At 36.5% G+C, this 18,619-nt stretch overlaps 2 protein-coding genes and 3 pseudogenes across 6 annotated transcripts; 3 read left to right on the forward strand and 2 right to left on the reverse strand.

Moving 5' to 3' along the window:
* Nucleotides 1-217: 217 nt before the first annotated feature.
* On the reverse strand, nucleotides 218-4,844 carry LOC120210330. Of its 2 annotated transcripts, XM_039209094.1 has the most exons (5): nucleotides 4,694-4,844; nucleotides 3,673-3,972; nucleotides 3,446-3,567; nucleotides 2,084-3,352; nucleotides 218-2,044 (listed from the first exon to the last, which is right to left on the reverse strand). In XM_039209094.1, the coding sequence occupies exons 4-5, from the start codon at nucleotides 2,107-2,109 to the stop codon at nucleotides 988-990; spliced, it is 1,083 nt and encodes a 360-aa protein (XP_039065025.1). In that variant the 5' UTR covers nucleotides 2,110-3,352; nucleotides 3,446-3,567; nucleotides 3,673-3,972; nucleotides 4,694-4,844; the 3' UTR covers nucleotides 218-987. The 2 variants fall into 2 exon arrangements, with proteins under 2 accessions (XP_039065025.1, XP_039065024.1); XM_039209093.1 differs by having other exon boundaries at nucleotides 218-3,352.
* Nucleotides 4,845-6,050: 1,206 nt separating this feature from the next.
* Nucleotides 6,051-9,186, forward strand: LOC120210331 (annotated as a pseudogene).
* Nucleotides 9,187-10,157: 971 nt separating this feature from the next.
* On the forward strand, nucleotides 10,158-12,996 carry LOC120210335 (pentatricopeptide repeat-containing protein At2g35130-like). 4 transcript variants are annotated; one of them, XM_039209098.1, is made up of 8 exons: nucleotides 10,158-10,338; nucleotides 10,578-10,762; nucleotides 10,850-11,082; nucleotides 11,156-11,405; nucleotides 11,507-11,652; nucleotides 11,723-11,928; nucleotides 12,020-12,144; nucleotides 12,331-12,995. In XM_039209098.1, coding segments are annotated over exons 1-8 (1,731 nt in total). In that variant the 5' UTR covers nucleotides 10,158-10,336; the 3' UTR covers nucleotides 12,915-12,995. The 4 variants fall into 4 exon arrangements, with proteins under 4 accessions (XP_039065029.1, XP_039065031.1, XP_039065030.1 ...); XM_039209100.1 differs by having other exon boundaries at nucleotides 10,185-10,341; nucleotides 12,331-12,996; XM_039209099.1 differs by lacking the exon at nucleotides 10,158-10,338 and adding an exon at nucleotides 10,441-10,448.
* Nucleotides 12,997-13,004: 8 nt separating this feature from the next.
* Nucleotides 13,005-14,698, reverse strand: LOC120210339 (annotated as a pseudogene).
* A 2,116-nt stretch (nucleotides 14,699-16,814) lies between these two features.
* Nucleotides 16,815-18,516, forward strand: LOC120210338 (annotated as a pseudogene).
* Nucleotides 18,517-18,619: the final 103 nt, after the last annotated feature.

The raw sequence follows: 18,619 nt of genomic DNA on the forward strand, positions 1-18,619 counted from the left end.
GAAAATCTTCGAAAACCATATCTCCATGTCTATGCATTAAACGAGTGTCAGATACAAATATTTAAAGTAAAATGATAGTTCAAACAACATATATCCTATGCACTGGTAATGGTAATGTAAGTAAACAAAGAGTACTAGCAGTCAATTACATGGAGTCAACATGTTCCTATGAAGAAAAAAAAGGAGAAAACTTTCCTAAGCCACAGCCAGCATTGTCCTAAACAAAACAAAAAAGCACGTCTTTGTTAGCGCATTTACGCAAAATCCTAAGATTAGAAGAGTAGCGAAATTGAATGAACTGTAAATTTTGTTTGTTGCCATGGTTCCCCATAGGTGGAAGCACATTCATGGTATGACTTACGAGTTTCATTTGCATGAGACGATCTTTCACCACCTGATGATTGCGTTACAAATGCTCCGGACAGAGACGCTTGCAACCGATCCTCCAGCTTTCATCTTAACTGGTTGTAGAAAATACTTCCACATTTAACATTTCATGTATATGAAGCAGTTGAGGGCCTTCCAAAACTAGCAAATTCTCTCTTACCAAATATCCGAAAGATGGCTTTGCTTGATTTCAGGAGAGTCACATTTCTGCAAAAATATGTACACTAATACAAGACCTCCAAGAGGGCCTTTCTCATTTGGTGTTCGGATCGCCTTAGTTCAAAGCACTGATGGAAATCTCGCCACCAACAGGAGTCACGTCTTTTGTCTGTTCAATACTGTAAATGAACTCTCTTTGCAGCTCCATCACCATAATTGTCTTCACGGATTTTTGTAGATGACTCATGTCTACTCACATCATTTCGATCTTGAGACAATTCAGGAGTCAAGTCATGCATCTATTTAATACCGTAAACAAACTCGCTCTTTGCGACTCCATCATCATCCTTATCTTGAGATGGCACATGAATAGAATGACTCACATCATTATCATTGTCTTCACAGATTTTTCGACATGACCCATGAGTGGAATGGCTCACATCAATTTGATCTTAAGACAATCTCCATCCTTGTATCTCTAGTGGTCATATCTTGTTCAACTTCAACATGCCTGTTCCTACAAGAAATTGAAGTCATACTTGAGATGCAGTTATGTTCTGATGATTCCTTTCCACCATCAGCACTTCTTGAATCAATAAAGTTCTCTGCACTAATTTTTTCCGAGTTTGTGTCACTTCCATTGTCACAGTAGTTACCTTTATCAGCAGTCCTAATATTTTCAGTATTTTTGCTTACAGAGTATTCTGTTGAAGGAAATATTGCAAGTTGAGGACCATAACCTGATATGCCCCTCTCAGATGACTCACTCTCACAGAAGTCTGGCCGAATCAATTTTCTCTCTTTACGTTGTGCAGCTGCTGCACTCTTTTCATTCTGAGTTTCACAATGATTTCCAGTCTTATCATCTTCGAGGTTCTTTCTCACCGTACTACGGCGTTTGAAATCGACAAAAGTCACCTCCCCAAACTTTTGGCTGCTATTCTCCTTGCTAAATGAGGTAGACTTCAGATTCATCTCCTCTGAGATCATAGCAGGATCATCTTTCCTAGTGGCCTGCTTTTTATCCCTAAGGTTGGCAGCAGCAACACTGTGCTTGACTATCGATTTGCCAATTGAATTCACCCCATGGTTATGGTTTCGGTGCAGCATATCCACGACTTTATTAATTGAAGTATGCCTATTGATGTCAGCAGTGCTAGGAGAGGTGTTCTTTCTTTTTATGTATCTTACGAGGCAAAGCCAAGCGAGAAAACACACTACTCCTTTTTTCCGGAAATCGGAATTCTGATACGGAGCAGGACTCACCGAAGTAACTTCATGGTAGTCCACATTTATCGGTTCATGAACATGCAGCTGCTGCTGGACCACTTTGTTCTCATATTCCGCCTTATTGTATATAGCAAACCTTTCATCCTCAATTGTTCTGTTATCATTATGAAACGATTCACCATGGGGCTGGCACTCTTTAAACATAAAACCATCATCACCAAATTGTGCATCATTTCCACTCTCATGTACTTGAAAATCATGTCTGTCTTGTAATAACATCGGATACCTGTCACGCTCTTGAGCTTGAAAATCATGTCTGTCCTGTAATAACATAGGATACCTGTCATGCTCTTGCACTTGAAAATCATGTCTATCTTGCAATATCGTGGGATACCTGTAAGAAAAGGTAAGAGAATGGAACTTGCTAGGACTGGTTCTATAAGATGATGAATGCTCACCGATCCTGCCATTGTTTCTAATTTCAGAAGGGACAGGTGCTAAAGAGGGCTTAGGAAGGGAAAGATCTCCAGAGCATTTGAATTGAGAGTATTCAGCTTCTAGGTCATCTATATAGCCATGCCTTTGCAGGATAGTCCTGCTGGAGTGTTCATATGAATTAGAATAGGGCAATGTAACGAAGTCCTTAGAACCAGAGTAGACATCAGAGGTTATGGGTGTTCTTCTAGTCTCTAACAATGAAGGAAATGATTGATTTTGGTAGTACCAATGATGTGACCAACAAAATTATCATGAATAGCATCTTGCAATGAAGCATGGCCCTGATTGAACCCCAAAGATGAGCAGCCCCTATAATTCGTAGTAGGAACATCAGAATCATAAGGAAGACTATTTGCAACAAATGAATCTTCAAAATTCAATGGATAACTAACATTGGTGTTTTGCATCTCCATTGAGGGAAAGTACGTTGAAGATGGCCTTGTTAGATCATTGACAAATGAATCTGTTTCTAGAACATGTTTGCTAGAATACACTAGTGGATTAACTTTAGATTGAAAAGAACTAGGATACTCTGTTGACATGGATGGTGAAAAAGCATCATCCTTGTAACATTTTGTTTCAGTTCTATCACTCTGTGCGAACCTAACATCATTGGAAATGCTTCTGACATTACCTGAAGAAAACCAACTGAAACTGCTTCTTGAAACTCAATACCAGTTTTCCATTCAGTGTCCACCCAGTCATTTGTGGCATATTCACCTGAAGCTATGACCCCTCCATCCTTACCAACAAGATCCCAGAACGACTCATTTAGGAAGGCACTTGCTTTACGCTCATGTCCAAAAGATGTGTCCGTTTCAAATCTGCCATCATCAGTAGGTCTGTCATCATCATAGAAAGAGTTCCCATGGGGAGTAGTGGAAATATCTGGTCTGTGAGGGTTGTCTACACCATATTCACTTGGGGCTTGGTTTCTCCTTGGAGACTTATTAACTAGTCTTCTAATTTTATTTGTAGAGTACCCACTTTGCCTTGCAACTTTACTTTCAGTCAACTGCCGTGAAGGTGCCTGATCTTTCATCCTCTTCAAACTGAACAATGACAGAAGCCTTCGAACCTGCACATTTTAAATAAAGAGACAAAGTTTATAACATTTTTGAAAGGTGGAATTTCAATTATCAAACTGAATTTTGATAGCAAAAGGGCAAACCTGATCTTCAGAGAGTCCAAAGTTAAACTTAGTTTTGGAAAAATAGTTTTCTCTGATAGCATCACGAAATTCATTTTCAGAAAGTGGATGGCAGTGCAGTACCACATGAGGGTGAATTTAACCTGGACGAATATTTGTAAGGATTAAAATCTCCAAGAAAGCAAACTTCCCCATCCTTTTTTGAGAGAGAAAAAAACATAAAATACACAACTGAAATGTACCCATACCTGTGCAGGGAATTGCTTCCCTGACGAACTAAGTACACGAGGCAGAATATTCATTGCACCGCCAGAGCATACTTGAAACACACCATGCAGTTCTCTCCTCTCAAATTCAAACAGGAACAGAATCATCCCAGCTTTCACCTGTTTCACAAAGTGTGAATGCGAAGATGGGAGAGCAAAAACTTTCCTTCTTAAACATTCCTTTTTCGTTGCATTGTCTGAAATGAAGATTGCACCAAACTCGGGACAACTTCCAGGAAAACCATTCTTCTTGGCATCACCCATTTTGCTCACAAGAACACGCTAGCGCTGTCATTCAACAATAGTAACGACAATAACAGCAACCAAATGAAAGTGAATATGTCTAACGTTAACTGGTTAAAGTAACCCAATTAAAAACAGAATCATTGCTTTGATTAAGCTGAACCTATATAGTATCCAAGTTCTTTTAAGGTACAAAAACATCATCAACCAACAACATACCCCTTCCCCTTAATTTCTCCCCTCCTCTTCTTTCCCAAAGCTAGAAAGAAATTTCTATATGCTTTGATCCAATCGCCAGAAAGCTATGATTATCCGATTTACAGTTGAATGTATCTTGTATCTGATGATTCTGATTATTACAAGCCAACACTCAAAAGGATGAATAACTAGAATCATGTTAAATAAGTACTACTAGTCACCAAAAACCAACACGCTAATCTAACATCACGGTAAAGAAACAATACAGCAGCCTTCGATCTCCCAGTAATTTTTTCATTACCAAACAAGCAAAGTCAAAATTACTTCAACAATCAAAACATACATATAATAATGTTTAGTGTAAGCAACATCACATAAACAATCTACAGACTAACTATTTAAGTAAACTAAACAGGAAAAATACTACACGCGCCATAAAAATACCTATATCAACAAAGCTATCAAATTCAAAGTACTGTTTTCCAGAGAACACCGATCAACAAAAATAGGAGAATTTATGACGGGAAAAAACAAAACAAAATAAGAATAATAAGAGAAAAACCTGGAAATCGAAGATTTGCACAATCTAAAAAACGAATGATCAAAACCCACGCCGCGTTCACGCCATCGATTTTAATCGATAATAACACTAAGAAAAAATGGATTTTGATTATAGTAAGAAAGGAAGTTAGCTAAAACGGACAAAATATATGGGAGTTTGGTAGAGTAGATAAGGGCGCCGGAAAGATGGCGTTGTTTCAGTGTTCAAATTGAAGTTTTGAAAACGAACACGTTGCTATGTTTTTGGAGAGAAACCGACGGTTTGCCTGCAAACCTCTGCTATGATATGCTAGGTATTTATACGTGAGTATTTTTGCGGGTTATATATTTATAATAATTACTCTCTCCCTTATGAATAAATTGTATATTTAATAATATTTTAATTTTTCAAATTTTTGGGTAAAAATATGGCTTTGCATCTAATGTAATTCTTAAAATAAAAAATATAATATGATTTTTTAATTAATAAAAAATAATGTTTATTGTAACGATGTTTACGTGCAGTTCATAATATTAATATGATAATTTATATTGTTGATATAACCCGTTTACATTGGATGAAGGCGTAATAGTAATATTTAATTATTTTTTATAAAGTTTGAATACTTAATCGATTTTTTATAAAAAATATTATAGATTTGTTTAAAATAATTTAAAAATACTAAAGTTTAAAATGAAAAATATAAAAATACAATTAAAATATTTATAAAAAATAAACATCAAAATACTAAAAATAAAAAATATTAATATTTTGAACACATTCATAAAATATTCTTCTATTATCTATTATAAATATAAGTCTACTTGTATTTATTAAATATATTTCTAAATAAAAATATATTTTTATTTTTCTTGAATATTTTATGTATACATTTACACACAATTGGAATGCAATTTGTCATCTAGTAATTTTTTTTGAATTAACTACAAATATTTAATCTATTGATAGGTTAATTTAGATTGAGTTTTGCATAGGCATATTACGTAGACAGCTGTTTTAACTCATTTTGCTTAATTCACAATCACCAAAATTCAAACTCTTAATTTCGTTTAAAGAATATAGTGTTATGTCCCATTACAGCAATTGATTGTTGGTCATTCTCGCATCATCTATCAATCTATCATATATTATAAATATTATAATACATAGATTTGAAGATTAAACATATTCATATAAAATAGAAACAAAAGAAATGTAACTATAAACCTATAATATGATATTAATGATAAAATAAAATAATATATTTTTAAAGATTTTAAGATTAATTTTATAAACTGTGATATTATTTTTTGTTAAAATTTTAACTACATTGAATTGATTTGTTAATTTTAAAATAAACGCTCCATAATCGCTGACTATGTGTTTTACCCTATAGAAAACCGTCTTTTGCCTTGCCTTCTTCCCATTCAGAGTAAATAACTTGTCCTTTTCTCTCGTTACAATCTTCACATCCACTGCCTTTTCTTTTAATTTCTCTTCTTCTTTTCCGTTTGTTCAGGATTTTGAATATTTCATAACCATGGGTGATAGTCAATATTCCTTTTCCCTCACAACTTTCAGGTAATCCCTTCGTCCTTTCGATAACTTCGTTAATGAACTGAATTCAAAATTAAATTTTGAATAATCCCACCTCTCTTTTTGTGTGTGTTTCCGAATAGTCCTTCGGGGAAGCTAGTTCAGATCGAGCACGCCTTGACGGCAGTCGGCTCCGGTCAAACATCTCTTGGAATCAAAGGTTCTTTTTTTCCTCTTTTCTGTTTATAAGCGACCGGTTTAGGGTTTGAGAACTAGTGAAATAGTGGGTAATGAGTTAAATTCTTTATGCTTATTAATAAATACATTGGGTTTAATTTGATGTTGGGTTTTAAATTCACAGCTGCAAATGGAGTTGTAATTGCGACAGAGAAGAAATTGCCTTCAATCTTAGTTGATGAAGCCTCTGTGAGTATTTTATTTATTATACCTCGCCTTTCCATCTGTTTTTTTTATATATACTTTTGGTTTGTTAAACTTCCTCATTTTTGCAGTAATATGATTATATGAAAGAGTTACTTTGTATATATTGTCTCACCCATGGTGTCAATGTGACTATTAATGCTTGACTTTATTAAAAGCCGGTGTACTTCTAATTCTGATCTGATGAGTGGCTATTAATCGCTACCGAATGTGATTGTTTGTTATCTGATTTCAGGTTCAGAAAATACAGTGTCTGACACCAAATATTGGAGTTGTTTACAGGTTTGCTTATCATGTCTACAAGCATATAGAAAGCTAATTTCTTTAGTTCATTTTGGTTGGGTTAGTATAGAAATTCGGGTTCACAGGTTGCTAATATAACTTTTATGTTCTATTTGTGTTTAAACTTTTAATCCAGTTCTTTGCTGCTAATATGACTTTTTTATTTTTTACATTTATACATCCTTTGTATCCTTATATTTTCATTATACATCCCTTGTATCCTTATATTTTCATACTGTTCGGCAGTGGAATGGGTCCCGATTTTCGAGTTTTGGTTCGGAAAAGTAGGAAGCAAGCAGAACAATATCATAGGTTATATAAGGTATGGTGACTCTTAATTTTTATTAATCACCTGTCGCATTATGGTTGTAAAATTGCAGCTGTGATATGTTGGTCAAAGTTAAATCTTATATGTACATGTATCTTTATAGATTTTGTTCAATAACTTTACTTCCTATTTCCAACATAAAAAATTGTGTGTTTTTCTACCTTGCATTATTGTCTAACATGCGTGAACATTGTTTCCAGGAACCAATTCCAGTAACACAACTTGTAAGGGAAACGGCAGCTGTTATGCAGGAGTTCACTCAGTCTGGGTAAGAATTATGTCCTTGTGCTAACCAAAAAGGAACTGTTATTTATAACTTTTTACTTCTATTTTTGAATTGTATCGAAGAGTTTGAGTTGTTTGGTAGTCTCTTTTCAGTCAAATCCAGGCTGTGCTTTTCTTCAAGATACATAGTTGGTGACCAAAGAGAAAGTGGGTTCATTCTCATACAATTTTTTCTTAAATTTTTTTCCTGTGAGATAAAGTCCCTTCAAATCTGGTTTTGGCCTTAAGATTCTGCCTCGAGTGGGGGCTGAAAGTGTAAAATTTGAATGAACTTTATTTTTGGGAAAATTTGCAATAGATTGTTAATTTTTCACATACGTTGCTGCTACATTTGGGATTGTTTTGAATAATATCAGAAAATGGAAATTGAAACTCTTGCAACCCTCTGGACTGATATTTCTTTTCATTTGTAGTGGTGTAAGGCCTTTTGGTGTATCTCTACTGGTTGCTGGATATGATGACAATGGTCCACAGTTGTATCAGGTATTTCTCTTAGCTAACATCAGATTGCTTGAGGGAGTGCATAGAATGTTTTACGTGCTTTCAGCTGTATGAATCTGTAACTTTTGGCTAGGTGGATCCATCTGGTTCATATTTCTCATGGAAAGCCTCGCAATGGGGAAGAATGTCTCAAATGCAAAAACATTTCTTGAGAAGAGGTATCTGCAATAAATTGTAGTTTTTATAGCATTCAAATCTAAACCAACTGATGTTTCCTCCCATATGTTACTATTCATTCTGGTATTTGACACTGTTTGTAGTATAACCAGCACTAGTACTCTTAACTCTTTTTGAAACTTTCATATGGATGATTGTGGCATCCGATTCTTTGTCAGTGATGCTTGTGAGTTTTAGGAGTGTTCCTTCAAGATGACGGACAGCCATTGCATGATTAGGATTATTCAATAGCTATGCAAGATTTCCAGAATTGAGTTGCACTTTGTTTTTACTCAACATTTCATTGTCATTGAAACACTGCAAATGCAATTGATTATGGTCTTTCTTTGTAGATACACTGATGATATGGAGCTCGATGATGCCGTGCATACTGCTATCTTGACTCTCAAAGAGGGGTAAGTCGATGTTAAATTTCCTCCCCCTGGTTATGTAAATTTTGGAGTTTAGGAAGATCTATAATCTATTTGTTTACAACCTTGGGAAGAATATTGGTCTAAGGTGGTCTATAACGTTGCACATCTTTTACTAATCTTACAAGCCACTTCTCAAATTTTCAGATTTGAAGGACAAATCTCAGGGAAAAACATCGAAATTGGGATCATTGGGATGGACAAAAAATTCAGGCAAGTCCCTGCTTTGACTCTTCTCCCTTCCTCAAATTTTTGATGATGGGGAAAATGGCCTTTTGGCTTTAGGAAGTGTCAGTCAGTCCTTGTGAAATCAATACCTATATCTTGCTTGTTGCAATTACTGCTATTGTTCATGCGATGTTGTTTCTTAATTTCAGTAACCATTGTTTCTGAATAAACTCTGATTCTGCATTTTATCTTGCAGGGTACTTACGCCAGCTGAAATTGATGATTATTTGGCTGAAGTCGAGTAACTTGTCTTCCCTTTCTAGACTATCTACGAGTGTTTTTTTACACAACATTTGTTTCGAGACATCCGATTCGGTCAAATGTTTATAGTTCATCACTGGAATTGAAGACTAAGAACTTTACCAATGTTTGTTTGATGCTGGAACTGAAATCGAATTGAGTTATGAACTTCGGGTTTAGTTTATTTACTTTATACAATCACTTTCAGTAAATTTAACTTCTAATTCACTCGATCCTTTCCCTCATTTTGAGGGTGTTGTTAGGTAGTATGACAAAAATAATGAATGAAATGAGTAATTTAATAAATTATTGGATAAAGTATATAAGAAGTCATTGAATTATGCTAAAATGATTTTTTTATTATCAAATTTTTATATGTTATGAAATAATTATAAAACTTATTAAAATGTTATATGATATTTTTTTGTTATGAATAATAAAAAAATTATTAAGTTTAATAATTACTTTTGTAATAGTATATTAAATTTTGTGATTATTTTATAATATCTAAAATATAATTAATCAAAATGATCATTTTTATGTGTAAGGATGGACCGAGAGGTGTGTTGGGGGTGCGGTCATACCATTTAGAAATTTTAAAATTTCTTATATTTTACGTATTTTCTTTTTGTATTTTTTATTGATTGTTTAATTTTTCACCCTTAACATTTTATAATTTTGTATTTTCTAAATTTATAATATAACATAAATTCTTGCGTCTGTCCCTATTTACGTGGTTCGAGACTTCTAGTTTAGGCTAAATTTATTACACTCTTTATATAAGTTTAAAGTATATTGGAGATATTAACAACCAGTTAGTCTAATGGGATGAGATAATATATTCTTTAAGCAATGTCAATGGTTCAAACTTTGCGTTTGTGAATGAAACAAACGGAATTGAGAGGGTCGCTCTTGCCTCTGCAATACCTAATCTAGACTAGTAAATAAATAGATCTGATATCATTAATTAATTCAAGAAAAAATATATTTAAATTCAAATCAATAATAAAAGTTAACAATTTAAATTTATTCCATCAAAACCAATTTAAATTAACATGAAAATAATCTGAATTTAAATAAAATAAAGATGACGACAAAATCTTTAGTGTCATATTACAAGATATTTCTAAAACCCGTTGTCCGCATTATTATTGTCGTTCTCTCGGCCACGTTATCTTTTCCAAGGAAATTCTCAAATCTCAAGCATTCAACTGCAAGCTTGTCCTCTTCGGATTCATCATGTTAAGTTCAATTCTTAGCTTTTCTATATATCTGGCGTTTCCATTTTCAATCTTCTTCAACTCCATTGTTATATCCATTTCCGACTCTCTGGGGGCAGTTTTCTGATGTCTGTTTCTTAATTTCTCTCTTGTTTTTGCTGGTTTATGTGGCCTTTGCTTTCTTTTCCGAACTGGGTTTCCATTTTCAGTCACCATTATTACATTAAACGTAATAAACAAACAATGACCTTTCTCAGGCTGGTTGCTGGAAACACGCTCAACCATGTTTACATTCAACCAAGAAGCTATAGGCCCAGATGGATAGCAGCAAAGAGTTCTTCAAGTGATGTTTCTATCCAGAAATGGAAACGTGATGGTGTTTACATTGACAAACGAGGCAAATTGAGGACCTTTAATCACAAAAAACTATCCAGGAAACGATGTAATGCTTTCTGCAAGTGCTTTATAGTTGAATACTTGAATCTATTCGTTTTGAATAGTCTCCAAGAATTCAATCTTATCCGTGTAGGTGGTTCTTTAAGAGGTCAGGGATGGAAATATGGTTCTGGTTTTGTGGATGGAGTTTTCCCTGTTTTGAGCCCCATTGCTCAGCAGATTCTGGATTTTCTCCAGGAGGAGTTCGATGCCGATAGGATTCGGGGTTCACTCGATAATCTTCCTCCCACTCATGCTAATTGGGATGATCTTATCAATGTAGCTGTTCAACTCCGTTTAAACAAAAAATGGGATCCAATTGTGCTGGTTAGAACAATCTACCATTAACCATTAGTACTACTTTCTTCTTATTCTTGTTGATTTGTTATTATTTCTATAGCTTTGTGAATGGATATTGCAAAGGAGCTCCTTTCAGCTGGATGTTATGTGCTTCAATCTGCTGCTAGAAGCTTATGGGCAGAAATCTTTGCACAAAAAGGTCGAATCTACGTACTTGGAACTTCTCGAAGCTCGATGTATACCGACGGAAGATACTTATGCCCTTCTTGTCAAGGCCTACTGCAAAGCCGGGCTGAAACAGAAAGCCGAAGCTGTCTTTGCCGAGATGAGAAAGGATGGTCTCTCCCCAAGTATGTCTGCCTCTCTATATCAATGTGTGATCTTTGATGTTGAATGGTGTTAGTCTATTACATTTTTTGCTTTGGATTTACATAAATGATCTTATCTTCAGGTGCAATTGTTTACAATACTTATATTGATGGGTTGATGAAGGGAGGAAACTCCCAAAAGGCTATAGAAGTCTTTCAGAGGATGAAGAGAGAAGGATGTCAACCGAATACCGAAACTTACACGCTGATGATCAACTTATATGGGAAGGTAAACTAAAACTATCCCGATGATCGGCGAACGTAATTCAGAGGTTCATACATTCTAAGTTGCTGTGCAGGCAAGTAAATCTTATATGGCCTTGAAATTATTTGATGAAATGAGAAGTCAAAAGTGTAAACCGAACATCTGCACATACACGGCTCTGGTGAATGCTTTCGCCAGGGAGGGACTCTGTGAGAAGGCCGAAGAGATTTTCGAACAGCTTCAAGAAGCTGGGCACGAGCCTGATGTGTATTCTTACAATGCACTCATGGAAGCTTACAGGTTCAAATCCCTTATCATTCTGTTACTTCCCTATACCCTGCACTAGCTGAAGTTGAGTTCTTTGACTCCGAGTAACGTTCATCCCCAACAGTCGTGCAGGTTATCCGTACGGAGCGGCAGAAGTTTTTTCACTCATGCAGCACATGGGGTGTGAACCAGACAGAGCATCCTTTAATATCATGGTTGATGCATATGGTAGAGCTGGCCTTTATGAGGGTAAATATCTTTATTGAAAATCGAAAACATGGTGTTACTCAGGAATTACGCCGGACTGCATGCATTTCATCATCACTTGCATGATTTTTGAGATATTATCGGACTCGTATTAGTTACCATATGATATATTTCTAGTCTTGACATACTGCAGATATCTCACCATATACCGATCCTGTATATTTTCAGACGCTGAATCGGTATTCGAAGAGATGAAGAAGCTAGGAATAACGCCGACGATGAAATCTCACATGCTACTTCTCTCTGCCTACTCCAGAGTCGGCAATGTAGCCAAGTGTGAGGATATTGTGAACCAAATACAGGAGTCCGGACTTCAACCGGATACCTTTGTCCTTAACAGTATGTTGAACTTGTATGGCAAGTTGGGTCAATTTGAAAATATGGAGAAAGTTTTGACTGCAATGGAAAAGGGGCCTTATGAAGCTGATATTAGCACATACAACATTTTGATCAATGTTTACGGACGGGCTGGCTTTTTCGACCGAATGGAAGAATTGTTCGAATCGCTTCCTGAGAAGAATTTGACACCTGATGTGGTAACCTGGACTTCACGGCTCGGAGCCTACTCTAGAAAGAAACTATATACAAGATGCTTAGAGATTTTCGAGGAAATGATCGACGCCGGCTGTTATCCAGATGGAGGAACTGCCAAGGTACTTCTCTCTGCATGTTCTAGTGAAGATCAGATTGAGCAGGTTACAACCGTGATTCGAACAATGCACAAGGGCATGAAGACTGTCTTGCCGATTTGATCGAATACTTGCCTGTAAGTGAATCACACCAAATGTATACATATATGTATTCACAGAAGTAAATTGCTGTCTATATATATTTGGATTGGATTGATTAAGAAGTCAACTTTGCCTTGAAAAATGCTTTGCATTTCTTGATCAATATACAGTCAAGTTTGACAGCTTGCATTCAACATTTGATGATTTTCCTGCATCTGAATTCTAAGACTATGTTCGTGTGCTTGATCTCCGATCGGTGAGGGAATGTCTTCGGGTTCTCGTCTCGGTTTAACCCATCTGCCGTGTTCATTACAAACCAATCCTTTGTGAGTCAATTGGTACCAACATTGAGGGATCCTTGGTTCATCCACCAACATATCACATGCCTTGTTCACCAAGATAACATCCCTACGAGCATCGGATCGAAATGCAGACTCTGCACTGTGGAACCCATCAACAAGATTAAGGTACGTCTCGAGGCTATGAAATCCCATCGGATTGAAACCGCGCTTAAGGTAAGGCGACGAACTAACATCGAGCCTCAATTCGGCACCAACATGTGTATAAACCCATTCTAGTGTTCCTGTTATATCATCAAACCTCTGCAAACTCTCATTGAAAACAATCCCTGGCATTCTAGGGACCAAATCTTGCTTAACCACCACTCTTAAAGTTTTGACTCCTAAATCATCGAGCTCGTCTCGGAAGGCGCTGTTGCCGACTTGGGGCGCACCGAAGGAGATCACGCTTACCGGAATGCCGGGGAGATTGACAGCGGCTTCATATGCACTGAGTAGCGCCAATGCACCGCCTAAGCTGTGCCCGGTTACCGTTAAACTCACTTCTTCTCCTTGTCCTCTATAGAATTGAACCAACTTCATCACTTTTTCATCACTTGCTCCGAAGCACTCGACTTATTGTACCTGGTGGATTCGTTCTTGGAAGTGTAAATGCTAAGAAATCCATGCTCAACCTTAGCATCGCCGATTCCAATCGGTTCAAGGTTCCTTTGGAAATCCTCATACCACTCAGATGGTGCCACCGTCCCCCGCCATGCCACCACAATATCCCTCCGCCCGATCCTCTGCGTCTCCTCATCGTCGCTAACCGCAACGTAACCCATCCAGTTGGAATCTTTGCTCCACGTGTCCATCAACCGCGACCTCTCGAGCCACTGCGGCATCTCGATGGAGGACATGGCGTAGATGTATTTCGTCACCTTGTAACCATTTTTGCACAGCCCCAGTTTCTCAAACAGCTTGTTACGATTATACCTGCAACTCCCGCAGTACTCGGAGAAAGAATCGAAGTCAAAGGCATCGTATGTCGCTTGAGCAAACTCGCCGTACTTGACGATTTCACGCCGCAGCCAAGGGTGGAGTGGGTCTAAAAGGCTCCCCCAATCCATAGAACCGTGAAGCTGCCGCCATTTGTTGGCGATCATCTCCTTGGGAGACGTTGTTGGGGTGTTATGTTTATCTTCATCAAACAAATCCCTGTTCGTGTAAACAAGATTTTTCTTTGACGGAGGTTCGATGTTTAGATGGAGAAGACTTGTCAGTGATTCAGCCAAACGTCGAGCACCCCGATTCAGCTTCGTATCGACATCGACTTGTTGATGGGCGGAAATGGCTGGAATCCGGTTAACAGCGCCTCCGTAGAGGGTGGTGGAAAGATGGGTATGGATCATCGTTGAAAGGGCCATTTTTTAAGGAACAGGAAATCTTAAGAGTTGCAGATTATAGCAGGAAATGTTGGGGGTGTTCGATTGCTATTAAAACTTTGAAGTGCAGGAAACTATATATATATATGGTGAAGTTGAAAGCTTTTTTGAGTTCTCATTACGCGTTGGTTTTGACCATTGCAAAATATATACAAATTCATCGGACTTTCACACGTTTGCGCAGACAATGCTAAGAGCGACCTCCGTACCATTTAGATCGATCAAAACTTGACAAGTTCCTTTTGACGATCACCACAAGTTTTCTATCTGCCCTAACTTCCCTAAATATATAATATTTTAAGTACAACCCAAGTTATAACTGGGGAGTACACGTCGAGAGTCGGATCGAATCTTTTATCAATCCGATTCAATTTATAAAGTACACTTTTTGATTTGATATGCACATATACAAAAATATATAGAAAGAAATGTATTATAATTATCTTTAAATATATATAGATATTATTATTTCGGGATAGACAAGATATTTTTTATCCTAAATTAAAACCCAACCTGATATCACCCTTTTATAACACTTGACTTGATTCGAACTAGATTTGTTTAAAAAAATTGATCTTATTAAGTCAGATCATGTCAAAATCTGTTAAATTCAAATTAAAATATCATTTATATTTATAATTTAAAAATATTTCAAATGATAATATATAAATCATAATAATTTTCTTAAGAAAAAAATAATTTATAATTTGATTGAATTTAAAATTTTAAAATTCTAAAAACCTCAATCTTATTATTAAAAAAATATACGTATTTAATATTTGGATATTATATTTATTAATGAAAATAGGTAGGAGGAAGGACTTGGGAGTTTTGACATTCAACGCGTGATATTAGCTCAATATTTCAAAGATATGTCCAATGCATCACATTTATAATATATTTTGTGTTTTCTATTCTTTTATTAATTAAATAATGAAGGTAGTTATGAATGTGTTTTGAGCATCGGTTAGCATGTCTCTAACCACAGTTAGGTTTTCGAAATTTGATAAGATTTTTTAGTACGGGTGATTTATTGTTATATATGTTTGAAATATTTTTTAATAATTGACAACGAACGTTTAAATATTTCTTTTAATGTCGTGCTCGAATATAAGGTATTTAAAAATAATTTTAGATATAATATAATTAAATAATATTTTTATATCAAAAAAGTTATAATAAATTCAAATAATTTATTTTATCAACAAAGAATTATACGATGATGTAGGATGGTAGAGCTAAGAAATGAGAAAAAAAAAGTTTAAAAAAACATATCTTAAAAATGAGAGTGACTTGAATGTCTGATGAGTTTTTTTATAAAATAAAATATTTTTTAGTCCCAAGTATTAAGCACAAGGTTCTTAACCTTGAGGTCGTGGGATCGAGTCCCTCGGAGGGCATTTCATAATTCGGAGGTCTCTTACGGAAGCTGCTCTCAATCTGGTGTTGGGGGTAACCTACTATCTTACCTCCACCTTACCCCATACATATGGGAAAAAGGGACAGTCATTTATTATAATTGGAGTCCAGACAAAACAGCTAACATTCCATCTTTGAATACGATCATATTTGTGGAAATTTAAAATATAATTTTATATAATTTTCTAAATACCTAATTCATGCATGGATTCAAGTGTAGACGATATTATATAAGTCAATATTATATACTTTATTATATAATTGACTATTAAACGTTTTGGAATGAAATTATTTTAAATAAACATAAAAGGATTTATAAAAAAACAAATATAAAAGAAATTAATTAATCATATAGTCTTTGTGGTAAAATATAATATTCTTTTTTTTTAGAGAAATCGAGTTTAGCCTTGATGGTAAAAGATAATATTAATTAATCAAGCCATCTTTCGAGGATAATTGTCATCTCACTGATTGTACATAAACAAAATTCATTAAAAATACATAATACAAGGACCTTCTATATAATTTGACCTTATCTTTTATATTCTTATCCGAGTAATAGCCCCCAATAGCACGTATATGGTTAACCATTAACCAGATTCACTTTAACAACTCGTCATATTTCTATTTGTTTATTTCAGTCCCCAATTAACTTGTCAGTCTCCATCGAGATGTGGGATGGCAGCTCATAACTCAGAAGCTCCTTGCCAGAACGCCTACTCTGAATCACAATTTTATATATAAACCCTTCCATGGCATTTGCATGAAAAAGAAAACCCAGTTTTCAGTTTACAGCACATAATATATATCGTATATATTACAAGCTTTTTTCCTTTGATCAATGGAAAAATGGAGTTGTTGCCAATGAGAAACATGGCCAAGAATAAACCAGAAAAGCAAAGTAGTAACAAAAGGGTGTGGAGATTGAAGCTCAGTGTTACATGGCGGCGTATAAAAAATGCCATGAAATCCCGTCTGAGGAACCGCCTTTCCAATCTCGACCAGCTCTCCACTCTGAAACTCAAACATCATGATCTGGCGATCATTAGGCCGATTCGACACTTGATGAAAAAGAAGAAGAAGACGGTACGTCCCGCGATGCCTTTGGCGCAGCTCATTCGATTGCCGTACACGGCGGCGGATTTCATCGACCGAGGCGATGCTATGACGCCCACCAAGTCACCTGTGGAGAATGTATCCACGCGATGGCGTGAGCTTCATCGTTTGCATGACTGGGATGGGCTAATGGAGCCACTGCACCCTTGGCTGAGGCGAGAGATCGTCAGGTACGGAGAATTCGTCGAGGCCACATACGATGCTTCCTACTTCGATCCATTATCGGAGTTTTGCGGAAGCTGTAGGTACAATCCGAATAATCCGTTTGAAGAACTAGGCCTTACTAAGCACGGTTACAAGGTTACCAAGTACCTTTATGCCATGTCCCATGTCGATGTTCCCGAATGGTTCGAGAGGCCATATTGTACTTGGAGTAAGGATTCCAATTGGATAGGGTATGTTGCCGTCACCGGTGATGCCGAAACCACAGAATCGGGAGGGGAGATATCCTCGTGGCATGGCGGGGACAGTGGCTCCGACCGAGTGGTACAGTGACCTAAGAACAAGCCTCCAGCGTCTTGGCAAGACCAATATCAAGGTCCAAAGTGGATTCCTTGGCGTCTATTGTTCCAAGGGTGAGTTCACAAGGTACAACAAGTTGAGTGCAAAAGAACAAGTCATGGAAGAAATCCGGAGGCTCGTAGCATTCTTCCGAAACCGAGGTGAGGAAGTAAGCTTAACCATCTGTGGTCATAGCCTTGGTGGTGCATTAGCACTCCTCAATGCCTGTGACGCCGCGACTTACTTCCCCGATCTCGTCATCAGCGTCATCTCCTTCGCCGCACCGAGAGTTGGGAACATACATTTCAAAGAGAAGCTCAACGAACTAGGAGTCAAGACGCTGAGGGTTGTCATCAAGCAAGATATAGTCCCGAAATTACCCTGTGGTTATACTCAACACAAGTTCACAGCTATCACAGGGAGATTGAAACGAATATACAGGCATGTCGGCATGCAGTTGAAGCTCGACATGCACCATTCACCCTATTTAATGCGTGATCCCGATTACACGGGGTGTCATAACTTAAGAGATATACCTTCATCTGTTGGATGGATACGTTAGCAAGACATCCAAGTTCAGTTGGAATGCGAGAAGGGACGTTGCCTTGGTGAACAAGTCAACTGATATGTTGATAAAGGAGTTGAAGATCCCAGAGTGTTGGTATGAAAGGACATTCAAGGGACTTGTGCTGAACCAATATGGTAGATGGGTTAAACCAGGGAGACAAGCAGAGAACATTCCTTCTCCACTTGGCATTGAATCCACTCAAAACCAGCCTCCATTTTAGATAAACTGAGTGATTTATTTTTCTTTTTTCTCCGCTGATAAGATTCTTTGAGCAAATATAATTTCGTTACTTGGTTTTAACTAAAATCAATTGTTGAATTCAACATTACACATTGGCGTCCTATGAATTGTTGAATTAGTCATTGGTGAATTAGTATTAATAAGCTGCATGGGCACACT

Source organism: Hibiscus syriacus, unplaced genomic scaffold (genome assembly GCF_006381635.1).
Source record: "Hibiscus syriacus cultivar Baekdansim isolate YM2019G1 unplaced genomic scaffold, ASM638163v2 tig00109923_pilon, whole genome shotgun sequence".
Lineage (NCBI taxonomy): Eukaryota > Viridiplantae > Streptophyta > Magnoliopsida > Malvales > Malvaceae > Hibiscus > Hibiscus syriacus.

Bases quoted from the DNA above. Each gene is read 5' to 3' on its own strand.
- LOC120210335 (XM_039209096.1), top strand. From the start codon at position 10,486: ATGTGGCCTTTGCTTTCTTTTCCGAACTGGGTTTCCATTTTCAGTCAC. The intron at 11,929-12,019 runs GTTCAAATCCCT...CATCCCCAACAG, and splicing joins GCACTCATGGAAGCTTACAG to TCGTGCAGGTTATCCGTACG. The intron at 12,145-12,330 runs GTAAATATCTTT...GTATATTTTCAG, and splicing joins TAGAGCTGGCCTTTATGAGG to ACGCTGAATCGGTATTCGAA.
- LOC120210330 (XM_039209093.1), bottom strand. From the start codon at position 2,109: ATGTTATTACAGGACAGACATGATTTTCAAGCTCAAGAGCGTGACAGG.